The 22,648-nt window shown below is 36.6% G+C and overlaps 1 protein-coding gene across 1 annotated transcript in view; it reads right to left on the reverse strand.

The window, feature by feature from the left end:
- Nucleotides 1–22,648, reverse strand: part of MMS22L (MMS22 like, DNA repair protein) — a 125,993-nt gene that overhangs the window by 16,883 nt on the left and 86,462 nt on the right. The window contains exons 15-20 of the mRNA XM_014843233.3: nucleotides 20,808–21,001; nucleotides 15,610–15,760; nucleotides 13,145–13,296; nucleotides 12,178–12,320; nucleotides 7,008–7,167; nucleotides 2,619–2,788 (exon numbers count right to left, since the gene is read on the reverse strand). Coding sequence (XP_014698719.1) covers nucleotides 2,619–2,788; nucleotides 7,008–7,167; nucleotides 12,178–12,320; nucleotides 13,145–13,296; nucleotides 15,610–15,760; nucleotides 20,808–21,001 — 970 coding nt within the window. The remainder of the gene's footprint in view (nucleotides 1–2,618; nucleotides 2,789–7,007; nucleotides 7,168–12,177; nucleotides 12,321–13,144; nucleotides 13,297–15,609; nucleotides 15,761–20,807; nucleotides 21,002–22,648) is intronic.

The following is a 22,648-nucleotide window of genomic DNA, read 5'->3' on the forward strand; positions in this document are numbered from 1 at the left end:
ACTAATTTAGTCCCCAGTATTAATATTCATGTCCGAACTTGTAACATCACAATGAACAAGGACAGCGCCGACCATTGACAGATAAAGTTTATATGCAGCTCAGGGAGTTGCTGGGCTTGGGTAACACCAAGCTGTGGTATCTAAGCAAACGTGTGCATCTTTGGGGCATGCCCAAAGCAAGAAGGGGAGAAGTGCAGGAAGACAATGGAAGCTTCCTTCTTCTCTCCTCCTCAGGAAACTTGATCACCACACTTATCAATGATATATCTGTGTTTTTATAAAGTTATAAAATACATTTTAGGTCAGTTTTTTCACGTAGGGTACTGGTCATTTGTCTGAATAAGACTACCAAATTTATGCTAAAAGTCTTCCATGTTATGAAAAGTGATAAAATAAAAAAAATTAACAAAAGGAGAAAAATGCACAAGATTAAGAGTCAGAATAATGACAATTTATTTCAAGGTTTTTTTTTTTTTTATGTCAGGCACTGTACCACATGCTTTATATTCATTCTTTCATTTAAATTTCTCAAAAAACCATTGACAGCATTATTGTATCTCCAATTTTACAGCTGAGAAAACTGAGGTTCAGAGAAGTTGGGTTTAATCAAGATCACACAGAACTCACAATGTGTTATTGCTGTTGATTTAATCCCTTCCATCTGTATAGAAGCTAACAAAATACTTTCATATGGATTACAGTTATCTAATACTTACAAACAATTAAACCAATACCCTAAGAAACAAATTTTTTTCTGCCAATGTTACTAAATAGCACATATTACTACATACAGATAATCACCAATACAACAACAAATTATGCTCTAAAAATTCATTTACTATTTGGTACTTTGTGACTCACAAAGTGTTTTCCCAAAGAAATGATTAGAAATGTTTTTATCTCCATTTTAACTATAAATGCGTATTTATCTAATAAGAAACTTGGAAAGTTTATTTGTAATGAAAAATAGCATAGAGCTGTTAAAACACTAACAATTAAACAGCAATTGAAAAAAAACAATGGACCACTCCTCTACCCCGTTTCATTAATGCTTTGTTTAAGGAAAAGCACATTAAATCAGAAGAAGATGAAGCAATAAATGGATATATTTTGAAAATTTGGAAGAAGAGAGCTGGGTACCTTTAAGAAATTAAAGATACAACTCCAAGTCAATTCTCTCAAATGGAAAATTCACCAAAATTTTCAATTCAGCACTTAGAAAGTTTAAAAGAATTCTTACAAAATGCACAGCTTTTGTTTAAGAGGCCACATGGAACAAGCACCCCAGACTCTCTGCTGTCCACAGCTCCCCTCCCCCATCTTGCCCTCTGTGGGACTGGCAGTGCTTTATCTTTCTGCTAGCAGACACATTAAATTTTGTTTTAAATGCTATTATGAATACAAAACTAAAGAGCAAACTTAAAATCTCTTAGAAATTGTAAAAATCTGTTTAAAAATATCCATCTGTGGAAGAGACTGCTTATCACCTAATCAAAATCTATTCTCCCCTTCCTCCTTGGCTTCCCTTGCGGGGCCCCAAACTAAGAGGCACTTATCATGAGGATCAGACACTAATGAAGGACACAGCACACCTCCAGCCCCCTCCTTTCCCCTGAATGACAGAGCAAGATTTCTAAGAGCCTGCTGGACATGGCTGCCTAGACAGTTCAGAGCACCTCAAGGTAAAGTTGCTCAGAAGGCAATTGTTACCTTCATCCCCACATCTCCAGAATTTCCCATTTCAGTTAGTAGCACTCCCATCTACAGAAGCAGGCACGCTGGAATCTAGGAAGTACTCTATTTATTTCTGCTGCTCCACAACACTCACTCAGCAAATCTTTTTGATTGGAGCTCCTAAGTACTTCTGAAATCTGCAGTGTGAGCTCCCTACCCACTGCCTCAGCTCAAAACCTTCAGATAATGAGCTACTCACTGCCTTCCAATTCTCCACTCTAACCTCCATGCCAGCTAACTCAGATGCTGCTGCCAGAATCGCCTTCCTAAAATGTAAATATGAGATATCAGTCCCACTTCTCCACTCAAAATCCATCAACAGTTCTCACGCAGAAGAACAAGTCCACACTTAGCACGGCAAATAAAACCCTCCATTATGTGGCTCCTCCTGTGTGAGTCTCCAGCAACCACAGAATTGTTTGCTTTCCCCCAGGGTGTCATATTGTCTTAAAGTTCTCGCCCTTTACGTGCTGTTCCCTCTGACAGGAATAGTCCTTCAACTCCTACCCACTGCTCTGCTCTGTTACACCTAACATCCTTTCCAGTGTCTTCTCTCCCATCTCCTCATCCCAGTCTGGCCGGCAGACAGCTGAGGCCTCTAAGGAAAATATCAGATGGAGCACGCTCCTGTAAGTGTCAACGCTAGTCGGCCTCCTCTCTCAACTTTAAACATCTTGAGGGTAGAGATTTTGCCTTTTCTGCCTTTGTTTCCAGAGACAAACAACACAAAAGGAGTTTAGAACTTGTTCAACGGAAGTGCCTCATGTGCATATATACACTGAGATTACAATGTATGGTTTTTAAATCTGCAGTTAGTAAACTGTTTCAAGGTAAAGTTTCAATCTTTTTTTATTTTTATTTTTAAGCAGCCACACTCACTTTACCTGGAGATACAGAGGAAGACTCTTCTGAATCGCAGTCAACATAGGCGCAGGCAGCTCCTTCTCTTGCTGCAACACTGCATGTGGCAGCAGTAAACAATCTATGATCCGGAATAGTAATTTTTGGGCTTTAGAGGTGGCAAAGATCTGTGCCCACGATTTCACAAGAATTCCTAGGAAAGAAGAGTAATGACAGCAGTTATGGTTATCTTCTAACCAGAAAATTTTGTCATTCCACTAAAAAATGTATATTTAAAGCACATAGGACCAAGCTGGAGTAGGCAATAGGAAGAAATATGTATTAGGAGTCAAAAGGTCTAGGTCAAGTCATATATTTCATGAAAGAGACTAATTTCTCTAAGAGTTCTGGAGAAAAACATACACTTCCTGAGCTTCTGGCATTTAATACACATACACTCACACAAAGTGTGGTTTGGTTATACATTATGTGAATACATAGATTGAATACTGTAATTAATCAGATCTTTTTGCTTTGTCTGCTAGGAAACTCAGAGGCAAAGCTACAATCCAATTGTAAGAACACTTTAAGATCAGACATTTTGCTTTTATGTGTATAATCGCTTTTCCCTGGGCTTCATCAGGCTATTCCACATTTATTTTCTTGATACCCTTATTTCTTTATATTTTTAGCATATACATGATTTTACAGGCTGTCTCAACCCAGTCTGCAACAAGAAGAGGTATAACTAAATTAACAGCTAAAGTAGGAAAGAAGGATTAGCTATAATACCTTGAAGCTTAACCTCCTTGAGCTTCAGTTTTTACAGCTTTCAATTGCTTAATATAAAAACAAAAAGAGAAACAGGTTTCTTTACTACATGAAATATATTGTGGCTTCCTTAAGGCTGGGAGTCTGTCAGTTGCTACATTTGATGATAGTAGAGCTTAACAAATGAGCACCCTTCGTTTAATAATGTAACGAAGAGTAGATATACAGGCATACCTCATTTTACTGCACTTCGCTTTATTGCGCTTTGAAGATACTGCTTTTTATAAGACTTTCCATCAGCAAAAAGATTATGACTCACTAAAGGCTCAGATGACGGTTCACGTTTTTTAGTAATAAAATATATTTTAATTAAGGTAGTTACATTGTGTTTTTAGACATAATGCTACTGCACACTTAATAGACTACAGTAGAGTAAATATAACTTTTATATGCACTAGGAAACCAAAAAATTTGTTCCACTTGCTTTATTGCGACATTTGCTTTATTACAGTGATCTGCAACCAAACCCACGATATTTCTGAGGCATGCCTGTTTAATTCCCATTAGAGCGTATCCCTGCTATTGAGGTCTTTACTGAAAAAACAAATTTAAGAGATCATCAGGTGCTTGTCCAAACAGCACAGTGGTATATATACTGCATAAACTTTTATATTTTACTGCATCTTAGAAAGCAAAAAAGATGATAAAATTCAAAATCATTTCCATAGAATAAAAAGTTTAAAATTCAAGCTTTGAAGGAAAACAAAAATATGCTTAGAGAAGAGTATATTGATGCTTAAAAAATAACCCAACCAATAATCACTTCTAAGAACAACAAACAGCAACATTAATCTTCTGTTGCAAAAGGAAATACAATAATCAATCATAAAGAAACACAATGCTCACTTAGCAATATTTTAAATAACACTGGCTTGCTCCTCATTTTTCTAGAAGGTGGAAAACTTGGGAATGACAGCAACGTAAGAAGAACTCACATTCTAACTAACATTAATATACCCATAAGAGGAACTGCCATCCCCACTGGCATTTGAAATGATTCATATCATTCTTAGGTGTCACACAGGTATTAACTGATAAAGAGCAAGGACCTTCCAACCAAAAATGCATCACCTACCCTTGTACTTCGTCTTCCGCAATGGTTAAAATGCTTTGCTGAGGAGCTTAAGTTTTAAGATCATAGAAGGCAGAGGCAATACATTTGTTTTACTGCTATTTTAGATCTCCACTTTTTTAAGTTTCAGCAAAAAATATTTGAGTGTGTATGGTATCAAAAGTCCAAAGAGAAAGAAATTTTAAAGTAAAAAACTCTGGGAAAGGTTTAAATAAATAGCTTTGTAAAAAGCCAAGTCTTTTTCCTGGCTCTAAACATATTACTTATTTACGGATGAAGCTGAAAATATAGAAAAACTATCAGGAACATACTCCCACAATCATAAGAGAGCCACACTATGAGAGTTCATATGTATTTACTTATTTTCTACTCCATGTATATATCATACCTTAAAAAAAAGGATTGGGATCATTACAATATATACTTACAAATGTATTTATAATTACACAGTAACTTTGCTCATTTAGAAACATTAAAAAATACATTATGTATTATTAGCTCGGTTTGTAAAATTATTAAGTTTCACAGATATTTATTTAGTATATGCCATTTCCTACAATGGAGCTTTAACTGAAGTATCCCCAATTCTCAATCCAGTGCCTGATATTCACTCAGTAAATGTTCTTATTTGTTCGAAATATAACATGACAATAGGATGAAAAGTTCAAAAGATATGGCCACTACCATGAGTAAGTTTAAAATTTAGCAGGGACATGCCGAGTACACAAATAATTATAGTAAATGGTAAGCTACGAAAAATATTATAAGAGAAAGACAGAAGAAGCTCAGTCAGGGAGAGCAAGTCTCCTTGGGAGTTCGGGAAAGGTGGGACATTGGGGCTGGGCATTAAAGGGTCATGGGTAGAATTTCAATTAAAAAACAAAAGGAAGGAGAAGAATGACAGAAGAGAGAAGGATGATCATAAGGCATGGAAACAGAAAAGTAAAAGATATAAAGAATCAGAAAAACCAAAAAAATGATATAAAGAGGAGGAAAGTTGAAGATATTACAGACAACTCAATCCTGCTTTCTCAGAAATTACAGAGCAACAATTAAGACCCCAGACGCCCTACTCTGAAATGCGATTTTATCAACATTTTGCGCCTTCTGCTAGCAGCCTGGCAAGTGAACAGCAGAGGGATCCCCAGCTGGGAGCTGGCAAAGTCAAGAAAGCACAGAGTTTCAGTGGTTAGCTCTCTCTCCATCTAGTGGATAGGAGATCCCAACCCCGCACACTTAAAACAGGTGTGACCTCTCAAAAGTTTATACTTACTCTTTCTCCATTTTGTTCTAAATCTTTTACACATAGAAGACAGAAAGTTATCTGCTCCTAATTTCAAATGAATAAATGGGCAACACTGTAGCAGTATACTCTATTCCTAGTCTCTGAGAGCTGGACGAAAGGAAACGACACAGATCACCTGCCGCTACGTCAAAAACCAACCACGTAACAAAACAAAGAACCCCTCAATTCTTCCTAAGAGCTGCATATCACCACTCCAAATACGATTTTGTAGTTCCTGATAAGACTATCATATATTTTTAAAAATAGAGATATACCCTGAAATCGTACATTTAGCTTGGCGAAAATTTAATAGAGACTAATAAATTATAAGCCTAAGTGCTGAAATATTTATTAATCTACATTTCACTATGTTAAATTTATAATAAATTCTCACATATTTTTCTCTAAAATTAAGATGCCTGAATTGCTACTATAGCTTTCACTATATTCTACATCATCCATATTTACACATTTTCGTATTCTCCTTTATCTTTCACAACAAAGATAAAAGGTTTCAGACAGCCCAAATCAGGTTTATTCATATGTTCACAAGATCAAAGGGAACAGATATAAGGTTTTGGCCACAGAGAAATAAAAAAAAAACTAAAAAACTTAAATTCTGTATAAAAACTTCTAAGGAAATCCTTCTCATTTCCCTTTATCCAGTTCCTATTTTTGGTTAGCTACATGGTTTTAGTGAACAAAGGTATTCAAATTACTGACTTCCTAAAGAAAGATGAACTCTGTTGTTACAGAACAGGCACAGAAAAAAGATTTCCTTTTGAAAGGAGAAAGCATAGTAATGTGAGAAACAAGGTTTGAAGCTTAAATATCTTTAGTGCTGGAATAAATTCTTTCCTGACCTCCTTCGTACAGAGTAGACCATAAAAGTAGAATGGAGTGATGGTTTTCTGATATTTTAAATTCTAACAAAGCATAGCAAGCATTAAGAAAAGGTGCATTTTAATTATCCAGGTATTCACAACGGGAGTGACTCACAACATTCTACTGATAGCAGATTGATGTTGGCATATTTTCAGAATTGATCATAATTAATTTTAATAGTAACACAAGCATAACAAGAAAAGTTCTGAAAGAAGGTGGGGAAAGACACAGATACACTTGAAAGCCAACATGAATTATTGTAAGTTAAATCACTGTCTTTTAGATTATTCTTAGTATATTCCTATCCATCATGATACTATAGCCTCAACCAAAGGAAGTTTTAATGTCAGAAATACATACCCATCATCCTATAAGTCAGTTGCAGCCCTGCACTGGAAACTTTTTTTCCCAAATAAGGTTTTATATATTTTAATATTTCACCAAGGTATTCTAAGGACTTTGTGACCATGGCAGATTTATCAGAAAGTTTCTGCAGATTCCCATAAGTTATACCAACAGCCTATAAATAAGAAAAAACAGGATTTAGCTTTCCAAGTTTTATACAATACAGACTTTGAAAAATAAAGATAATTTCTCTCTCCCTCTATACACAGACAGCCCCTTACATAAGCCTTCATCCTTAACTTTCCAATAAATGTTCATAGGCACTAAAAAGCAAGTGAAAAGAATTAAGTCTTGCCTTTTATAATTAAAATAAAGGTTAAAAGAAGAATAAAACATCAATTCACCAGTAATTATTCATACAAGGTCTGACTCAGCAAAGTATTAGTAAAAAGATATGTGGAACTGATAGAAAAGAAGCTTGTAACCAAATCACTTCAGGACTTCCAAACATCCTAGTATATGACTGGGAATTCCAAATCCCCAAATTTGTACAAGGAAGACCTACAAGGAAGGTGACCAAATTCTTACAAATAAGATCTCTTTACAGTTCAGCTTTGTGAGATGAATTGACTTTTTCCTCCAGAATTTTCTGTGTGAGCCATTAGATTCCAGCTTAACTTTCTCAGAGGAAAAGAGGATGAGGCACAAGGGGTACAGATGGCAAAATGGGGGGGCAATAGAGAGAAATTTGAACTAAGGCAGTAAGAAAAGTACAGTGAAGAGGGAAATAAATGAAAAAGTAAGTTGAGGAAAAGTGAGAATAAACAAAAGGCAAGAAGTCACAAAAAGAATCAAGAGAAGACTGGCTAGAGATGGGTTAGAAGGTTTGAGAAGAGCAGTAGAGTTTTCAAGCCATTACTGGAAACTTAAAGTGTATTTCAATGACCTAAATTGGGCATAAACAGCACCAATATGCATAGTTATATGATTTTTCTCCTGCAGCTCTCAGCAGATAAGACAAAGGAAAGAAAGCAAGTGGTTGCTCCCATCCAAGGTTGAGAGGGTTTGTAGGTATGACTGAAAGAGAAAGGGTGGAAGATTGTGAGGGTGTTGGTGAGAGTAGTTGAAGTGAGGCCCCCAGGGGTCTAATTAGGTGGATAGGGAAGGAAGTGAGCCCTTGAGAAGATGTTGCACTGACAGAAAAAGGAGGAGAGGGTCATGATGAGGGCCCTCCGAGAGCTGGAGGCAGGTGGTGACAGTCAAAGAGCTTTCAGATGCTCCAAGGGACGCCAGGGCTCAGTTAGTCACGGGAGTGGGGGCATGAAGTAAAGCAGAAGTGAAGGTCACTTGAAAGACTATCGGACAAGCTTTGAAATGAGGGCTTAAGATAAGTTGTCCAAGGTGATCTTAAAGTTAGCCATGTTGATAATGAAATGTGGAATGCAGGAAAGGATAAAGAACTGAGAGAACTTGAGTGATTGACTGTGAGGTGGACAGATGAGAACAAGAGAGAGACTTAATGAACCCTCTTTTCAGTTCAGCCCTCTGCTCTTCTCTACACTTCTTTCTCTAGACCAGAGTTCACAAACTTTTTTTTGAGGAAGATTAGTCCTGAGCTAACATCTGTTGCCAATCCTCCTCTTTTTGCTGAGGAAGACCGGCCCTGAGCTAACATCAGTACCCATCTTCCTCTACTTTATATGTGGGACGCCTACCACAGCCTGGCTTGGCAAGTGGTGCCATGTCCGTACCTGGGATCCAAACCGGCTAACCCTGGACCACTGTGCACTTAACCGCTATGCCACCTGGCCAGCCCCTCAAACTTTTTGGTTTAATTTCCCTTTTATACACTTAAAAATTGAGAATCTTAAGAGTTTATTATTATTTGGGTTTTATCTATTGATATTTACCATATTAGAAATTAAAAGAAAAAAATTAAGATTATTTATTAGTTCATTTAAAAATAATAAACGTTATGTTAACATAAGTAACATATTTTAAGTGAAAAATAACTTATTTTCCAAAACAAAAAAAATGTAGGAAGAAGTGGCATTTTTTTTTTTTACATTTCTACAAATCTCTTTAATGTCTGGCTTAACAGAAGATAGCTGGATTCTCATATCTGCCTCTGCATACAATCTGTTGCAAAATGTTGCAGATGAAAACAATTCAGTCTATACAAATATATGTAGCTAGAAGAGGAAGAAGTCTTTTAATAGATTTTTCAGATAACTGTGGGAATTCCTCTTTGATATTACACCAAAATATGACAAGTGGTATTTCTTAAAGGTTAGCTGTTATATGGAATCCATGTCAACAAACATCTTGACTCTGCTACAATAAAAGCCATTGGTCTAACTTGTTCTTCGAATGGATGTTTTATACCCATGTTTTATACCCATGTGTGCTTTTGAAAAAGCCTGTACTGGTCATTTGGAAAATTTTGGTTCACTGAGTTATACAGCTTCCCGATGTTGACAGATTTCATTATCCATATTAAAAAAATCATATTCATTAATACCACCACCAATGTCATCAGAAAAGTCTTTAAGTATCAAGAAACTCCTAAGCTCATGATGGTAAACACAAGTTTTCCAAAATTCTAATTTTCTTAAAAGCTCAAATTAAGTTATTGGCAACAAAGGCTGTCAACTGTGTTCTTTGAAGTGATAGGCTCATTTCATTCATTTTTGAGAAAACGTCTGCCACATATCCCAGTCTGAATAACCATACCTTGTCAGTTGTTCTTTCAAGATAAAAGCAGTCAGTTCAGCTTGCAACTCAAATGATCACACAAATGCCTTTTATTTAGACACAATCTTGCTTCGGGATGCAGCTATAGTGCTTTAGGTGCACATCTCATTGTCATTCACAGAACATTAAAAGGACATGTATTCAAGGGTCAAAATTTAATAACATTTATAATTTTACTGCTTCATTAAAGATATTCTTAAATGAAACTGGCTTTTTTTTCCCCTGTGATTGTATGGCAGTGAAAATTAAAATGACTACTGGTATAATCTCGGGCCATGGTGTTGATTTATGCTAAAGCCTTTGCACTATTTGTGCAAATGTCAATACACTGTTGAGCTCGTAGAACTCCTGAAAAGGTATCAATAACCCCCAGCGCTCTATGAAACACACTTTACAGAACCAGTGCCCTAGACCTCAATATTTCTCTATGTTTAGCCTTAGCCTTAGCCTCCCTAGACTACGAGATGTGTATTTCTCGGTGCCTTGACTACCACTATTTACATGTCATATTATCATTTTTGTGCAGAAAAGAGTTAACAGGGCAGGCCCAAGACTGTTGTCCTTAAAAAGTCCTACTTGCATGGCAGATATTTAGAACCTTAGATTTTCCCTACCATTTCCAGATAAGGATGGCTCACTGGGCCTAAACTGTCTGTGCAAACAGTATAGTTTATGCTGAATATCTACTTCCCTTCTGGGAGTCTGGAATTTTATAAGTGCCAGGTAAAGGGGGCCTATGTGACCAGCCCCCATTAAAAACCCTGGGCACTGAGTTGCTAATGAGCTTCCCTGGTAGATAACATTTCACAGGTGTTGTCACAATTCCTTGCTGGAAAAATTAAGCATGTCCAGTGTAACACTTGGGAGAGGACTCTTGGAAGCTGTGCCTGATTTATCCCGACTTCACCCCATGTACCTTTTCTCTTGGCTGACAGTGCTATGAATCCTTTCACTGTAATAAGTCAGAGCTTTGAGTACAACTATTTCTGTGAGTCTGATTTCCATGAGTCCTCCTAGTGAACATAGCACCGAGGGATGATTTTGGGGACCCCTGAGACTCAATCTAAAACTAAACAAGTTTAAAACTGAACTCTTCACTTACTTCTCCCTTACTCCAAACCATGATGTTCCTATTTCTCCTTAAGGTATCATCATTCTTCTAGTTAAACACAGTATTTATTTCATATTCACTCAAAAATCCCATAATTCAATCTTCAATTCCTTTTAAATCTCACTAGTTTCTGGCCAATAGTTCTTCTCAACTTTAATCTACTTCATTGTTACTAATTTTCTTTAAAGACATTTGATCAAATCAGACCTACATAAAAATTTATAAAGCCTTCACACTGGTCACAGGATAAAACCCAAACTTCTTAGACCAAGATGCTCTGAATTCTTAACCTACTGATTGATCTATCAACTAAGTGACACTTAGTATATACCGTCTTCTATTATTATTTTAACCTTTGTGTATATCTTGTATTCTCAGACAAGTAAAAGTTCTCTAAGATCAAGGACTACTTCTTTTGGTTCTTTGAATTCCTAAGAAATCCTAGCATAATACCATTTAGCATACAGCAAACCACTATTATTTACTGAGTGATGAAGAACAGTTAATTTGGACTGGATTAAATTAGGAGAGCCTTTGAAAATGATCGGTGGAGTGCATGACTTCTACCTCCCTTTCTGGTCCAGTATGGTTGCTAGCACAGGGGTTTAATTAATTACAGGTTGAGATCTAATGAACAAATAAATAAAAGGCTCAACAGAAACGTGTATTTTACATCTGCACACACTATTACTAAATATTTTTAGGATTTATATGACATCCCTAATGGTCGTACAATTGTGCTTTAACTTAATGGAAAAGAATGAAGAATTCACACTTATGGAAAGAGCTTATGGGTTGTAATTATTTTCATTGCAGTTAATACCAACCACTCTGTGGGAAAATAAACCAACTTTTACTGTGAACAGTTTACAAAAACACTAATCCAAACACATTAACAACCTCAACTAGGCTGCAAAGCAAAGACTATCACCTAAGATAGAGTCTACAAAATTAATAATTAAAAATAAAATGTTGAATGGCACTATTTATTATAGAGACAAAACAAAATGAATGGATCAGATTTTAAAGCCCCAACCATACTATGATATGAAGTGGTTGGTGCTTATGCTGAATACACTAAAATCTTACTGTAAAATTTACAGTGCTTGCTACGGGGAGGCAAACATTATGTTGGAACTATTATGGACCATATACAAGGAAATATAGTTCCTAAGCTCCCGAAGAATATTGTTATCTGGTAATTTAAGCAGTAAGATATTCCTACAATTTAGATCAGCCTTAGAGTAAGGTTTTCATGTATCATTCTTTACTTTTAATAATTGTAACTGATTTGGACAATTATATAATAAATGAAAATACCTCAAGGAATTGAACAAGTGCTTTTCTAGGGTCTTCTGGGATGGGTGAATATTCGACTTGTGCCTCTGAGAAAATATTCTTTACTTCTGAGAGTTTAAACAGCAACCTTGTCAGTTCAGCCAACTGTTCCATGTACTCTTTTTCTGTTAAGATAAAATAATATAGTAATAGTATACATGCATTATATAAATCTATATTTTATATATATACAGATGAGAGAGCAGAGAATGTAGCATTCTTCACTTACGACATGCTTTCTTTTAAAATTTAAATTTCCACATAATTAAAAACTTTGAATTAAGTTTCCCTCAGTAAGGAAAGGTTTTACTTAAAAACAAACATGTACTTGTGAGTGTCCTAGCTCAAAAGTTATTCATGTAAAGCCAACGGATGTAATAAGATATCCAGGTAAATTTGGAGCATTTTTTCACTCTAGTCTTTGTGTGATTTATAAATGACCATAAGCACTAAGAAACGGCATTGCCTACAGACAACCAGAACTGTACAAGATATTGAAAAAAAAAAAGTACAAGTACCACTCAGTGACTAATAGTAAAGCAGAAGAAAGGAAAAACATCTAATATAAAATGGGAGAGAATTATTCATAATTGGATATTTTTCTTTTTGGGGTGTTCACAGTGTGATATCTGGTTATTTACTTCATATTTCCACTTTTTTTTGTGATCAGTTTCTTCAAGGTAAAAAAATGGCTTGTCACCTGAGAGCAAGTTTTCGTTCCTGGCTTCCAAGGAAACAAGTTCTTTTATCTTTATAGAAGAGAAATTTGTCATATATAGTAACAGGAAAATATCAAGGAAAAGAAACAGGCTGCAAAAGGAAATAAATTTGCTTATAGTCATACCTAATTACAAATACGTTTTGTGTCTTTTATATTAATTTATGCAACAAAACAGGAAATTTTAAACATGTTTAGCCATCCAGAAAGCAAAATACCTGCAATACTTACCAACTGCCTGTTCAGGACTTAAATCAACGAACACATCATCAGGCACAGAGAGGTTTTTTACATACATTTGCAAAATGCAGCGGATCCAAGATCTCACCGTTAGGGCTTGAAAAGACACACAGCCTGAATGAGAAAGTGCTTCACACAACATGCTGTAAAAGTAAGTTGATGGACGTTAAAAACAAAAATAAAAACAAAACTCTGGCAATATGTTCCATGAGCATAGAGATTAAGAAATGAAAACACTCTAACATTCCCCATCTCTTGGCCTCACTTATTTTAAAGACAAACCCACTAGCTCAGACATGCATTGCTGAAGATGAATACTACAGATATACACAAAAGGACATTTTAGATAAATACTCTTGCTTTCACTTGTAATGTTCTAATTTTTGATTTTCCTTTTTCCACCGATGGCATATGTGTAGGCTCATGCCAAAGGAGAGAGGTAAGGAAGAATATGGTTAAAACGGGAAAAGCAAGGAAGGAGCTTATAATTAGCTGGTGAGATAATAATGAAGGAGGTGGCGAGCAGAATAAAGAACAGTGGCCCTCAGAGTAAATAAACAGAAGCAGTCATGACCATATATGTAAGAAAGATGTTAAAGACAAAATATCTTCCTCTGTGGGTCTCCTGACCAACCCCGTTCCTATCCCCTCGTTTCCTGCTGCCCCATCCCACACGCAGTTATTAAAGAATTCCCAAATAACATCTGACAGGATTATTTTATTTCAATTCTTTCTGTGAAGCCAAAGGCTAGGTCTCATTTCTAATCATTTCATAAGTGGGGGTAGAGAGGATGAGGATGGTCTTAAGTGAACTATATAAAGTGTTATGTAAAGTCAGAAATTCTAAAAATACATAGAAATCATAACTCTAAAACTACTATTTTGAAATACTTTAAATATAAGTTGTCATGAAAAGAATACACAGTACAGAAGAACTCAAATTGGTCATTTATTACCCGCACAACCTTCCCAAAGCTCTGACATCTTTGCATTTCAGTTTCTTCAACTGTTACTAATACACCAATATGATTTTAAAAACTAAAATTATTTCAGATAATTTTGGCAAAACTGCTTAACAAATAATATAAATGTTTGTTATTACAGAATTCTCAAGCTAGAAGGGACCTTAAAAGTAATCAAATTGAAGTTGAACTCCCTGACTTTACAACTGAAAGCCAATGAGATATGACTTAATGACTCTGGTTAATGACCTTCCTTATGAGAAGACTACCTTACTGACCGTTCACTCCTCATTTCCACCCACTGGCAGCCTGGACAAGAATCACATTGGTCTCTTAGATTTGTGTATTTATTTTACTTTCCTCCATTTGATATTCTTATTCAAATCTTCCTTTTACTGTACACTATTTCTATTTTAACTTTATGTTATATTCTTTCTCTTGGGCTTCTTCAGATCTCCTATGTAAAGAGGCAGCAGATTCTTATAAATAAGGAAACCAGTGTTCACGGTGGTGAAGTGTCTTGTTCATGAACGCACAAGAGTCAAATCTTTAGAAGTCTAGCTGTGGGCTGGCCCGGTGGCATAGTGGTTAAGTTTGCAAGCTCTGCTTTGGTGGCCAGGGGTTCACGAGCTCAGATCCTGGGCGTGGACCTACCCACCACTCATCAAGTTATACCTTGGTGGCGTCTCACATATAAAGCAGAAGAAGATTGGCACAGATGTTAGCTCAGCAACAATCTTCCTCAAGCAAGAAGAGAAAGACTGGCAACAGATGTTATTAGTTCAGGGCCAATCTTCCTCACCAAAAAGTAATAAAAAAATTAAAAAAAATTTAAAAACCCCATAAAAACCTAGCTGTGAAAAGGAAAGCTATCATTAAATCTAAAATGACAATAATATACCAGTGTCTTACAGATTCAAAAATATTAACTGTATAATTTCTTTCACAGTGCTGAGTGTAGAAAGGTCATTTCAGGATGAGAATAAGGTAGTCCTACAAAAACAATTTTGAAAAAGGGCTTAAGCATCAGCATTTTTTTTAAAAAGCAGGCCATGAAACATAAATGAGCTTTCGTACTATTACTCCCATCAAAGTGCTGACATGTCCAAAAGCAAAAAACTACCAAAGTGAGCATACATGTAGTAAAGATCAGTTTCTTTTCTTTCTTTGAGGAAGATTAGCCCTGAGCTAACTCCTGCCAATCCTCCTCTTTTTGCTGAGGAAGACTGGCCCTGAGCAAACATCCATGCCCATCTTCCTCTTCTTTATACTTGGGACGCCTACCCCAGCATGGCTTTTGCCAAGCAGTGCCACGTCCGCACCCGGGATCCGAACCAGTGAACCCTGGGCTGCTGAGAAGCAGAACGTGCAAACTTAACTGCTGTGCCACCGGGCCAGCCCCAAGATCAGTTTTTATTTGTGAAAAGTCTTACTTTCCTAGTGTAGTGATCTACCATTTACATTAATGTGCATACCTGAAGTAAAACCACTTACCTATTTTGTAGGAAATGACTTAAATATCTTGCTACAACTTGGGGCCAGATGATATCATCCCAACCAAAAAGTTGTATCATTGATGTAACTGGCTGAGGCTGAAGATCGCATGGAGCTGTGCTGGGCATGTCCATTGCTAACAAAGTAAAATCTAGATTTAAAATGAGAGAAACGTATGGTAAGAAATATTTTAAAACTCTTTCCCCTCCCAAAATTACATCAATAGTGAGAAAAAAACATTCAACACTAAATAATAAAATGTCACATTTAGAAATGCAGAACTAACAGAAACCTAAAACTGAACTAAATTCATGTTGTCAGAGAAATTTCTGTAGTGATCATCTAGATCACCATGAAAGGGTCTAGAACAATCTATCTCAGCATTATCATTATGAATCTATAATGGCTCCCTCAAACTGCAAATTCTAAGCCTGATGTGTCTGCTAAATGTGCCTCCTTCATCTCATTCAAAAAACCCATTCAAAAAAATATTTCTAGCATCTACTCTTCTCCAATCAAGCTAATTTATTTGCCACCGACCACAGATGACAAGATCCTTTTACCTTAGACACTGGACATTCTCTTCTATTAAGCAATGATCTGCTACAATTACTGACACTCCACCTCCTTCAGAATACACTAAGGTTGGGAACTGGAATTCCTTAGTTAACCATGTTAAACAAATATACTTTATTTTATGATTTCCTGGGAATCCCCCAATTTAATTTTTACCATATTAATTTATGCTTGTCAATAAATTGCTCATTAAGCACTACCTCCTACACAGCTCTCTCCAATGGTGGCTGTTTATTCTCCCACTCCTCTCATACCGCTTGACTTGCAGATAAGGTAGGTTTACTCCTTGGTCCACATTGCTTTTCTAGAGATGCTCCCTTCCTCCTCCCAAAAAGCTCTAGCTCACGTGCATCTCACGTCATCAGGTCATACCAGCCACTAACTCTCCTTGGTGCATTCGCCTACTGTTTCCTACTTCACCTCCCCTCATTCCTTGAAGATTGTAGCTACTATCATTCTCTCTAACAGCACTCCTCTCATATGCCTGATGATGTTTCTTCCAATATCCTGACCTCTCAGTTTCTTGAACTCCTCTCCCCCAATGAATCTATCCTCCACTCTGCTTCAGCCATTCACTCCCATGGGGATACTGAGAGATCTTGGCATTGCCAATAAGTACAATCTCTCTATAATTTCAACTTCAAGAAAACCACTTTCTGGCACCGAACCAGCTTTCCAACTCTCCTCCTCTAGGCCCCCAATTCCAACAGTTCTTTGATTCCACCAGGACCTATAATTCTTTGATCCTATAACTTTTTCCCTGTTCCTCACTGCCTTAGTGCCTTTCTTTCCCTTTTTAGTCAACTTGAGTTCATGGTCCATTATTACACTCATTTGGGTATAACATCAACTCTCTTGCTTCTTACTTGATTCATTGTACTTGCCTGGAAAAAAAACCCAGCATCTGTTGAATTCTAACCCTATTCTCTTCTCCACATGCACCTGCACTAGTATAAACGCTGGTGAGCAACAATGCTGACTGATGTCACTTTAAATTTGTGACTACAAACTTTAAGTGGGCCCTTAGAGCTGGACAGTATTCCTACTACATTTCTCTAGTCCGCTCAGTCTTAAAATCTCCTAGAGGATTATTGCATACCTTCTCTCCTCTCTCCATCATCAGCCAGTACCTCTTCCTCATCCTCACCTTCAACTAATGATCTTACTACTTCACAGAGAAATGAGAACATCAGAAGAGAACTACCACAAGCTCCCACCACATCTACCCAGAGGCCTTCATCTGGGGCCATTTACTCTGCCTTCCCTTCTGCTACTAGAGATGATCTGAGGCCAAGATCTCTACGGGATCCCATTTCTCTTGGGCATTAAAACATAAAACAGAGACTCTCTTGGATCATCAAGTTCTCCCTCACTCCAGAACATTCCTGTCTAAACATTCCAATACAAACATGTTTGAAATTTCTCTCACATTTTTAAAAAAATCTTTGATCTCACTTCCTCCTCTACCTAACATTCCCATTTTTCTACTTCTCATAAAGAGTGATACTCAAAAAGATTTACCTATATTTGCCATCTGCAATTCCTCTTCTCACATTTTCTCTCGAATCATCTTCAGTCAGGCCTATGCCTCTACCACTACACCAAAACTCCTCTTCAAGGTCACTAGTGGTCCCTCCTGCTAAATCCAACGACCAATTCTCAGGCCTCATCTCAAGTGACCCATTAACAGCATTGAGCTGTTCGTCACTTCCCCTTCCTTGAAATGCTCTGTCATTCGTTTTCCAGGGCACCACACTCTTGGTTCTCCTGGGTCACCAGCATTCCTTTGGTCTCCTTTCTTGGTTCCTCTTTATCTTACAAATCTGAACATGGGAATATTCGAGGGCCCAGTCCTCAGACTTTTCTTTTCACCAATACTTGCTCTCTTGGTGATCTCGCCCAGAGTTTAGAGCTTTAAAGACTATTTATACATAAACAGTTTCCAAATTTAAATCTCCAGTTTGGACCTCTTCCCTGAACCCTAGGCTCATTATCCAAGTGCCTACTTAACATCTCTACTTGGATTTTAATGGATGTCTAAAAAAATATGTCCAATATCAAAATCTTAGTCTTCCCTCATAAAATCTGCTCCTACCACAATCTTCCTCATCTCAGCCAATGGAGGATTGTCTTTCGATCTATTTTGCTTACCATATTGTACTCATTTAGAAAATTTTGTCAGCTCTACTTTCAAAATACTTTCTCTACCTTCCGACTGGAAGTCAGACACTTCTCACCACCTCTGCTTCTACCACTTGAGCCCAGGCTGCTCACCTCTGAGTTGCTGCAATAGTTCTCTAACCGGCCTTCCTGCTTCTCGCCTTGCCTCTCTATAATCTGTTCTCAGTCTAGCAGCCAGAAGGACCATATCACTCCTCTGCTCAAAACTTTCCAACAGCTTCAACCTCAGAGTAAAAGCAAAAGTCTTTACAACTGCATACGAGGCAGAACACAAACTAGCTCTCCATTACCTCTTGATCACATCTCTGACTACTCTCCCCCCTTCTCACAGCGCACGAGCTTTCACGGTTTCTCTGTAGGTCCTCAAACACACCAGACATGCTCTTGCCTCTGGACTTCTGCACAGCACCAGTCTCTCACCTCCTTCAGGTCTTTGCTCAAATGGTACTTACTCAAGCCTTCCTGACCACTCTCTTTAAAATTACAACCTGCCTCTGGCCCTCCCTATCCTTATCCTCTTTTCTAGTTTCATTTTGCTCCACAGCACTTATCACCATATAACATATCACACATTTTTTTTTAAAGATTGGCACCTCAACTAACATCTGTTGCCAATCTTTTTTTTCTTCATCTTCTTCTTCTCATCAAAGCCCCCCAGTACATAGTTGTATATTCTGGTTGTGAGTGCCTCTGGTTGTGCTAGGTGGGATGCTGCCTCAGCATGGTTTGGTGAGCGGTGCCATGTTCACACCCAGGATCTGAACTGACGAAACCCTGGGCCACCAAAGCAGAGAGTGCGAACTTAACCACTCGGCCACAGGGCTGGCCCTCATATTACATATTTATTTATTGTTCTGTCCCTCACTAGACTATAAGCTACACGAGAACATGGAGCTTATATACGAGAAAAGGAACTACAGCCCTTTTTCCCAACTGGCAATAAAAGTGGGTACTCAATGACTCTTTTTTTGTTTTGTTTGTTTGTTTGGTGAGGAAGATTGGCCCTGAGCTAAGATCCCTTTCCAATCCTCTTTTTGCTTGAGGAAGATTGCCGCTGAGCTAACGTCTATGCCAATCTTCCTCTATTTTGCATTAGGGATGCCACCACAGCATGGCTTGATGAGTGGGTGTGTAGGTCTGCACCTGGGATCCAAACCCATGAACTCCAGCCCACCGAAGTGGAGCACGCGAACTCAACCACTACACCACCAGGCCAGCCCCTCAATGACTGTTTTCCTTAATTCGGGAAATTTTTCTCTTCAAACCTATCAAGTCTTTATTTCAAAACAAACCAAAACCCACACATATTTTGCTTTATATACCATTTATTTTCAGCACCTAGGACAGAACTAACTAAACCTGCGTGGCATCATTTTTGTTCTCCGACTGGAAGTTGGGATCATGAATGAAAGAAAGATAAGTCCTATTGGCTAGTAATGACTGCTTTGGTTAAAATGATTGAATATCAATATTTATTTCCACATACATTATAGTTGTTGGAAAACTGTTGCCCTGTCACAATTCTTCAACCTATCATTGTAAAGTTTTAATTATGGATGTGCCACTAGAATTAAAGATCTTTTAAAATTTATATCATTCAGTCTTTTATGTAGTGCTTTCAGCTCAGTTTTCCTCATTCACATCAGGGTAAAATAAACCTTGGTTCAGATCTTAAGTTTTTAAAAGCATTACATTTAAATATATTAAATACCTTCATATAAATTGCATTTAAACACTTGCAGTCACTATATTCATCTCTGTCTATTCCAGTACTTCTTAATATATTTCAGAAAAAATACCCCTTTGAGAAAGATAATGCTCTCTTCTTAGAAAACTGCATATATGCACATATATTCAAATTCTTGCCTATAATGTCATGTGATTCAGAGCCCCTTAAAGCCTAAAAACATGTCCTTAGGATAATAATCAAATTAAGTAAAAATTACAACCTAAAATAGAATCTAGTAGAAGTCAGAACAATAACATTCTATATATTTGATGTCATTCTATCTTATCCGCTTGATGTTGAAGTGGAATTCATGCTATATTCTTTTGCTCTTTATACAAGTAACTTCATCTTATACCTAGACATCTACACACACAACCTGAAAATAAACTACTTGAACTAGAAGAAATCAAATGCTACTTTACTTTCCAAATATTGCATGCATAAGAAAAGTTTATGTACATTCAATATTTTTAAGATTGAAAATTATCTATTATTTGTAGAAATAATCACTTAATTTTTACCTTTACTAAGAGGAAAATAATAAATAAGCCAAAGGATCCTAATTTAAAAATATGTAATTCTTTTCATCTTTCTGCTTGTCAAAATATTTATTCCATCGTAATAAAATAAGAACTTGCTACCAAGCAAAGAGAAGAAAAAACTGACAGCGTCCGCAAAATGAGAAACTAATTAGCAAATTAACAACGCTGACCTGCAGCTGCATCTGCAAGTTGTGAGAGAGGCACTATCTGTGACATTCTCTGACTCTTCAAAAATGAAAAGAAATGTTTCCACAGCGCACTGGCAACTGCAGCAAGGTGGCGCTCTTTAGCCGATAATGAAGACTGCGCAATTAAGTCCATATTCTCCTTTTGAAGTTCCTGACACAACTGTTGATGCATACTCCTAAAAAGAAATAAAAACATAGCTTACACCCAGCAAACATTTACAAAAATATCCTTTAAATACATTTGGGGCTTTTAATATTTATACCATATGAAAACTCAAGGAGCGTTTTATATAATTAAAACCTTTATGCTAAGACATTATGCATTCCTGGTTATTTGATGGATGAATGATGGCATATTAAGCACCATAAAGTTAATGTTAATTACTAATGTCAACCATTAATTATATGCTTTTTAATATGTCAGATCCAAATGAGAAACAGGCAGCTTCAGAATGAAGGTCTCCATTTTGCAACTCATTATGACAAGTGATTTCACTTAATCTAGACGTGAAAACAATTTTTTAAACCATTTTCTCCTGAGAGCTTTAGGACATGGATGTACCAAGAGGAAAGTAAGTACATCTGACTTACGTGTGGTATTTTAAATTAAAATATTTTCCTTATTTAGAAAAGACACAGGCCTTGTGCTAGTATACAAAACTGTGCCAAATATAATCTTAGTACCTTGGTCCAGAAAGATCCATAATCATCTTCACATGGTACACAATAACAAACAATAAAAAGTGATTTTTCTCCATAAAATAGTAAAACATGAATTCAACATGCCTCAAATTTTGATTCATCGTTTACTCATCTTTTTTTGCTTAACGCAATTGAAAATTCAGATATCTCTAGACCGTAACAGAAGAGGGGGAAATACTAAGATTTTCCTAGTGATCTGAAAATAGAAGACATTTATGCGATATGCCCAGCAATTACTAATATGATTATTTAAAACTAAACGTACAAACATGATATTATTCCTGTTTCTGTTTCTATTGCTGCCATATCAATTGAGAGTAGACACAAATACATGGATACTATCCTCAGATTTGCTTTCTTCAATTAAAGAGAAAGCAGTGAAAAATAACAAGTGGAGCTAAGGCAGAAAACTTCCTCCAACGGTAGTAGTATTCCATTAAGAAAAATAATTAGTAGTTAAAAAAAAGAAAAAATATTACATTAATTCCAACATTCCTGATGTTTTAGTTTATCTAGGGGAAGCAGACACTTGAAATAACGATAAAAAATCCAGAACTAACTAGTACATGTAGCTAAAGCAATTCCACAAAAAAGATCAAACTGATTGCAAGACCGTATCTTAGTTCTTTTCACATAACTACACATAAGTAAAAATTATAAGTATCAATTATATAACTCTAGGACTCTGTGCCACTTTACATTGGAATTCTCAGACGATCATGAGGCACTACTTAATACTACTTGAATTCCCAAAAAAAAGTGTACAAATGCCCGGGGAAAGAATATCATAGCAAGCAACTCTCATAAAAGCTAAGCAAATATCTCCTATGTCCTCTCTGTGTAAAAACCTCCTGAGATGCTTTCATCTTGAACTAGTGGCTAGAGAACCATTTCAGGTCTTTTAGCCTCAAGTAAGATGAATATCAAACCACTAAAATCCATTTGGCAACTAACTCAGCTGCCAACTAACATCAACATAGCAAAGTTCACCCGTACATTGCAACACTTGAGTCCAAAGAAAATAATACCACCATTTGCATAACCCATTTATAGCTTTTTCAAAGTATATTGGTTTCAAAGAATAATAAATAACATGTACTTGGGTAGGATGGAGTTTGCTC

This window comes from Equus asinus, chromosome 24 (assembly GCF_041296235.1).
Source record: "Equus asinus isolate D_3611 breed Donkey chromosome 24, EquAss-T2T_v2, whole genome shotgun sequence".
Taxonomy (NCBI): Eukaryota; Metazoa; Chordata; class Mammalia; order Perissodactyla; family Equidae; genus Equus; species Equus asinus.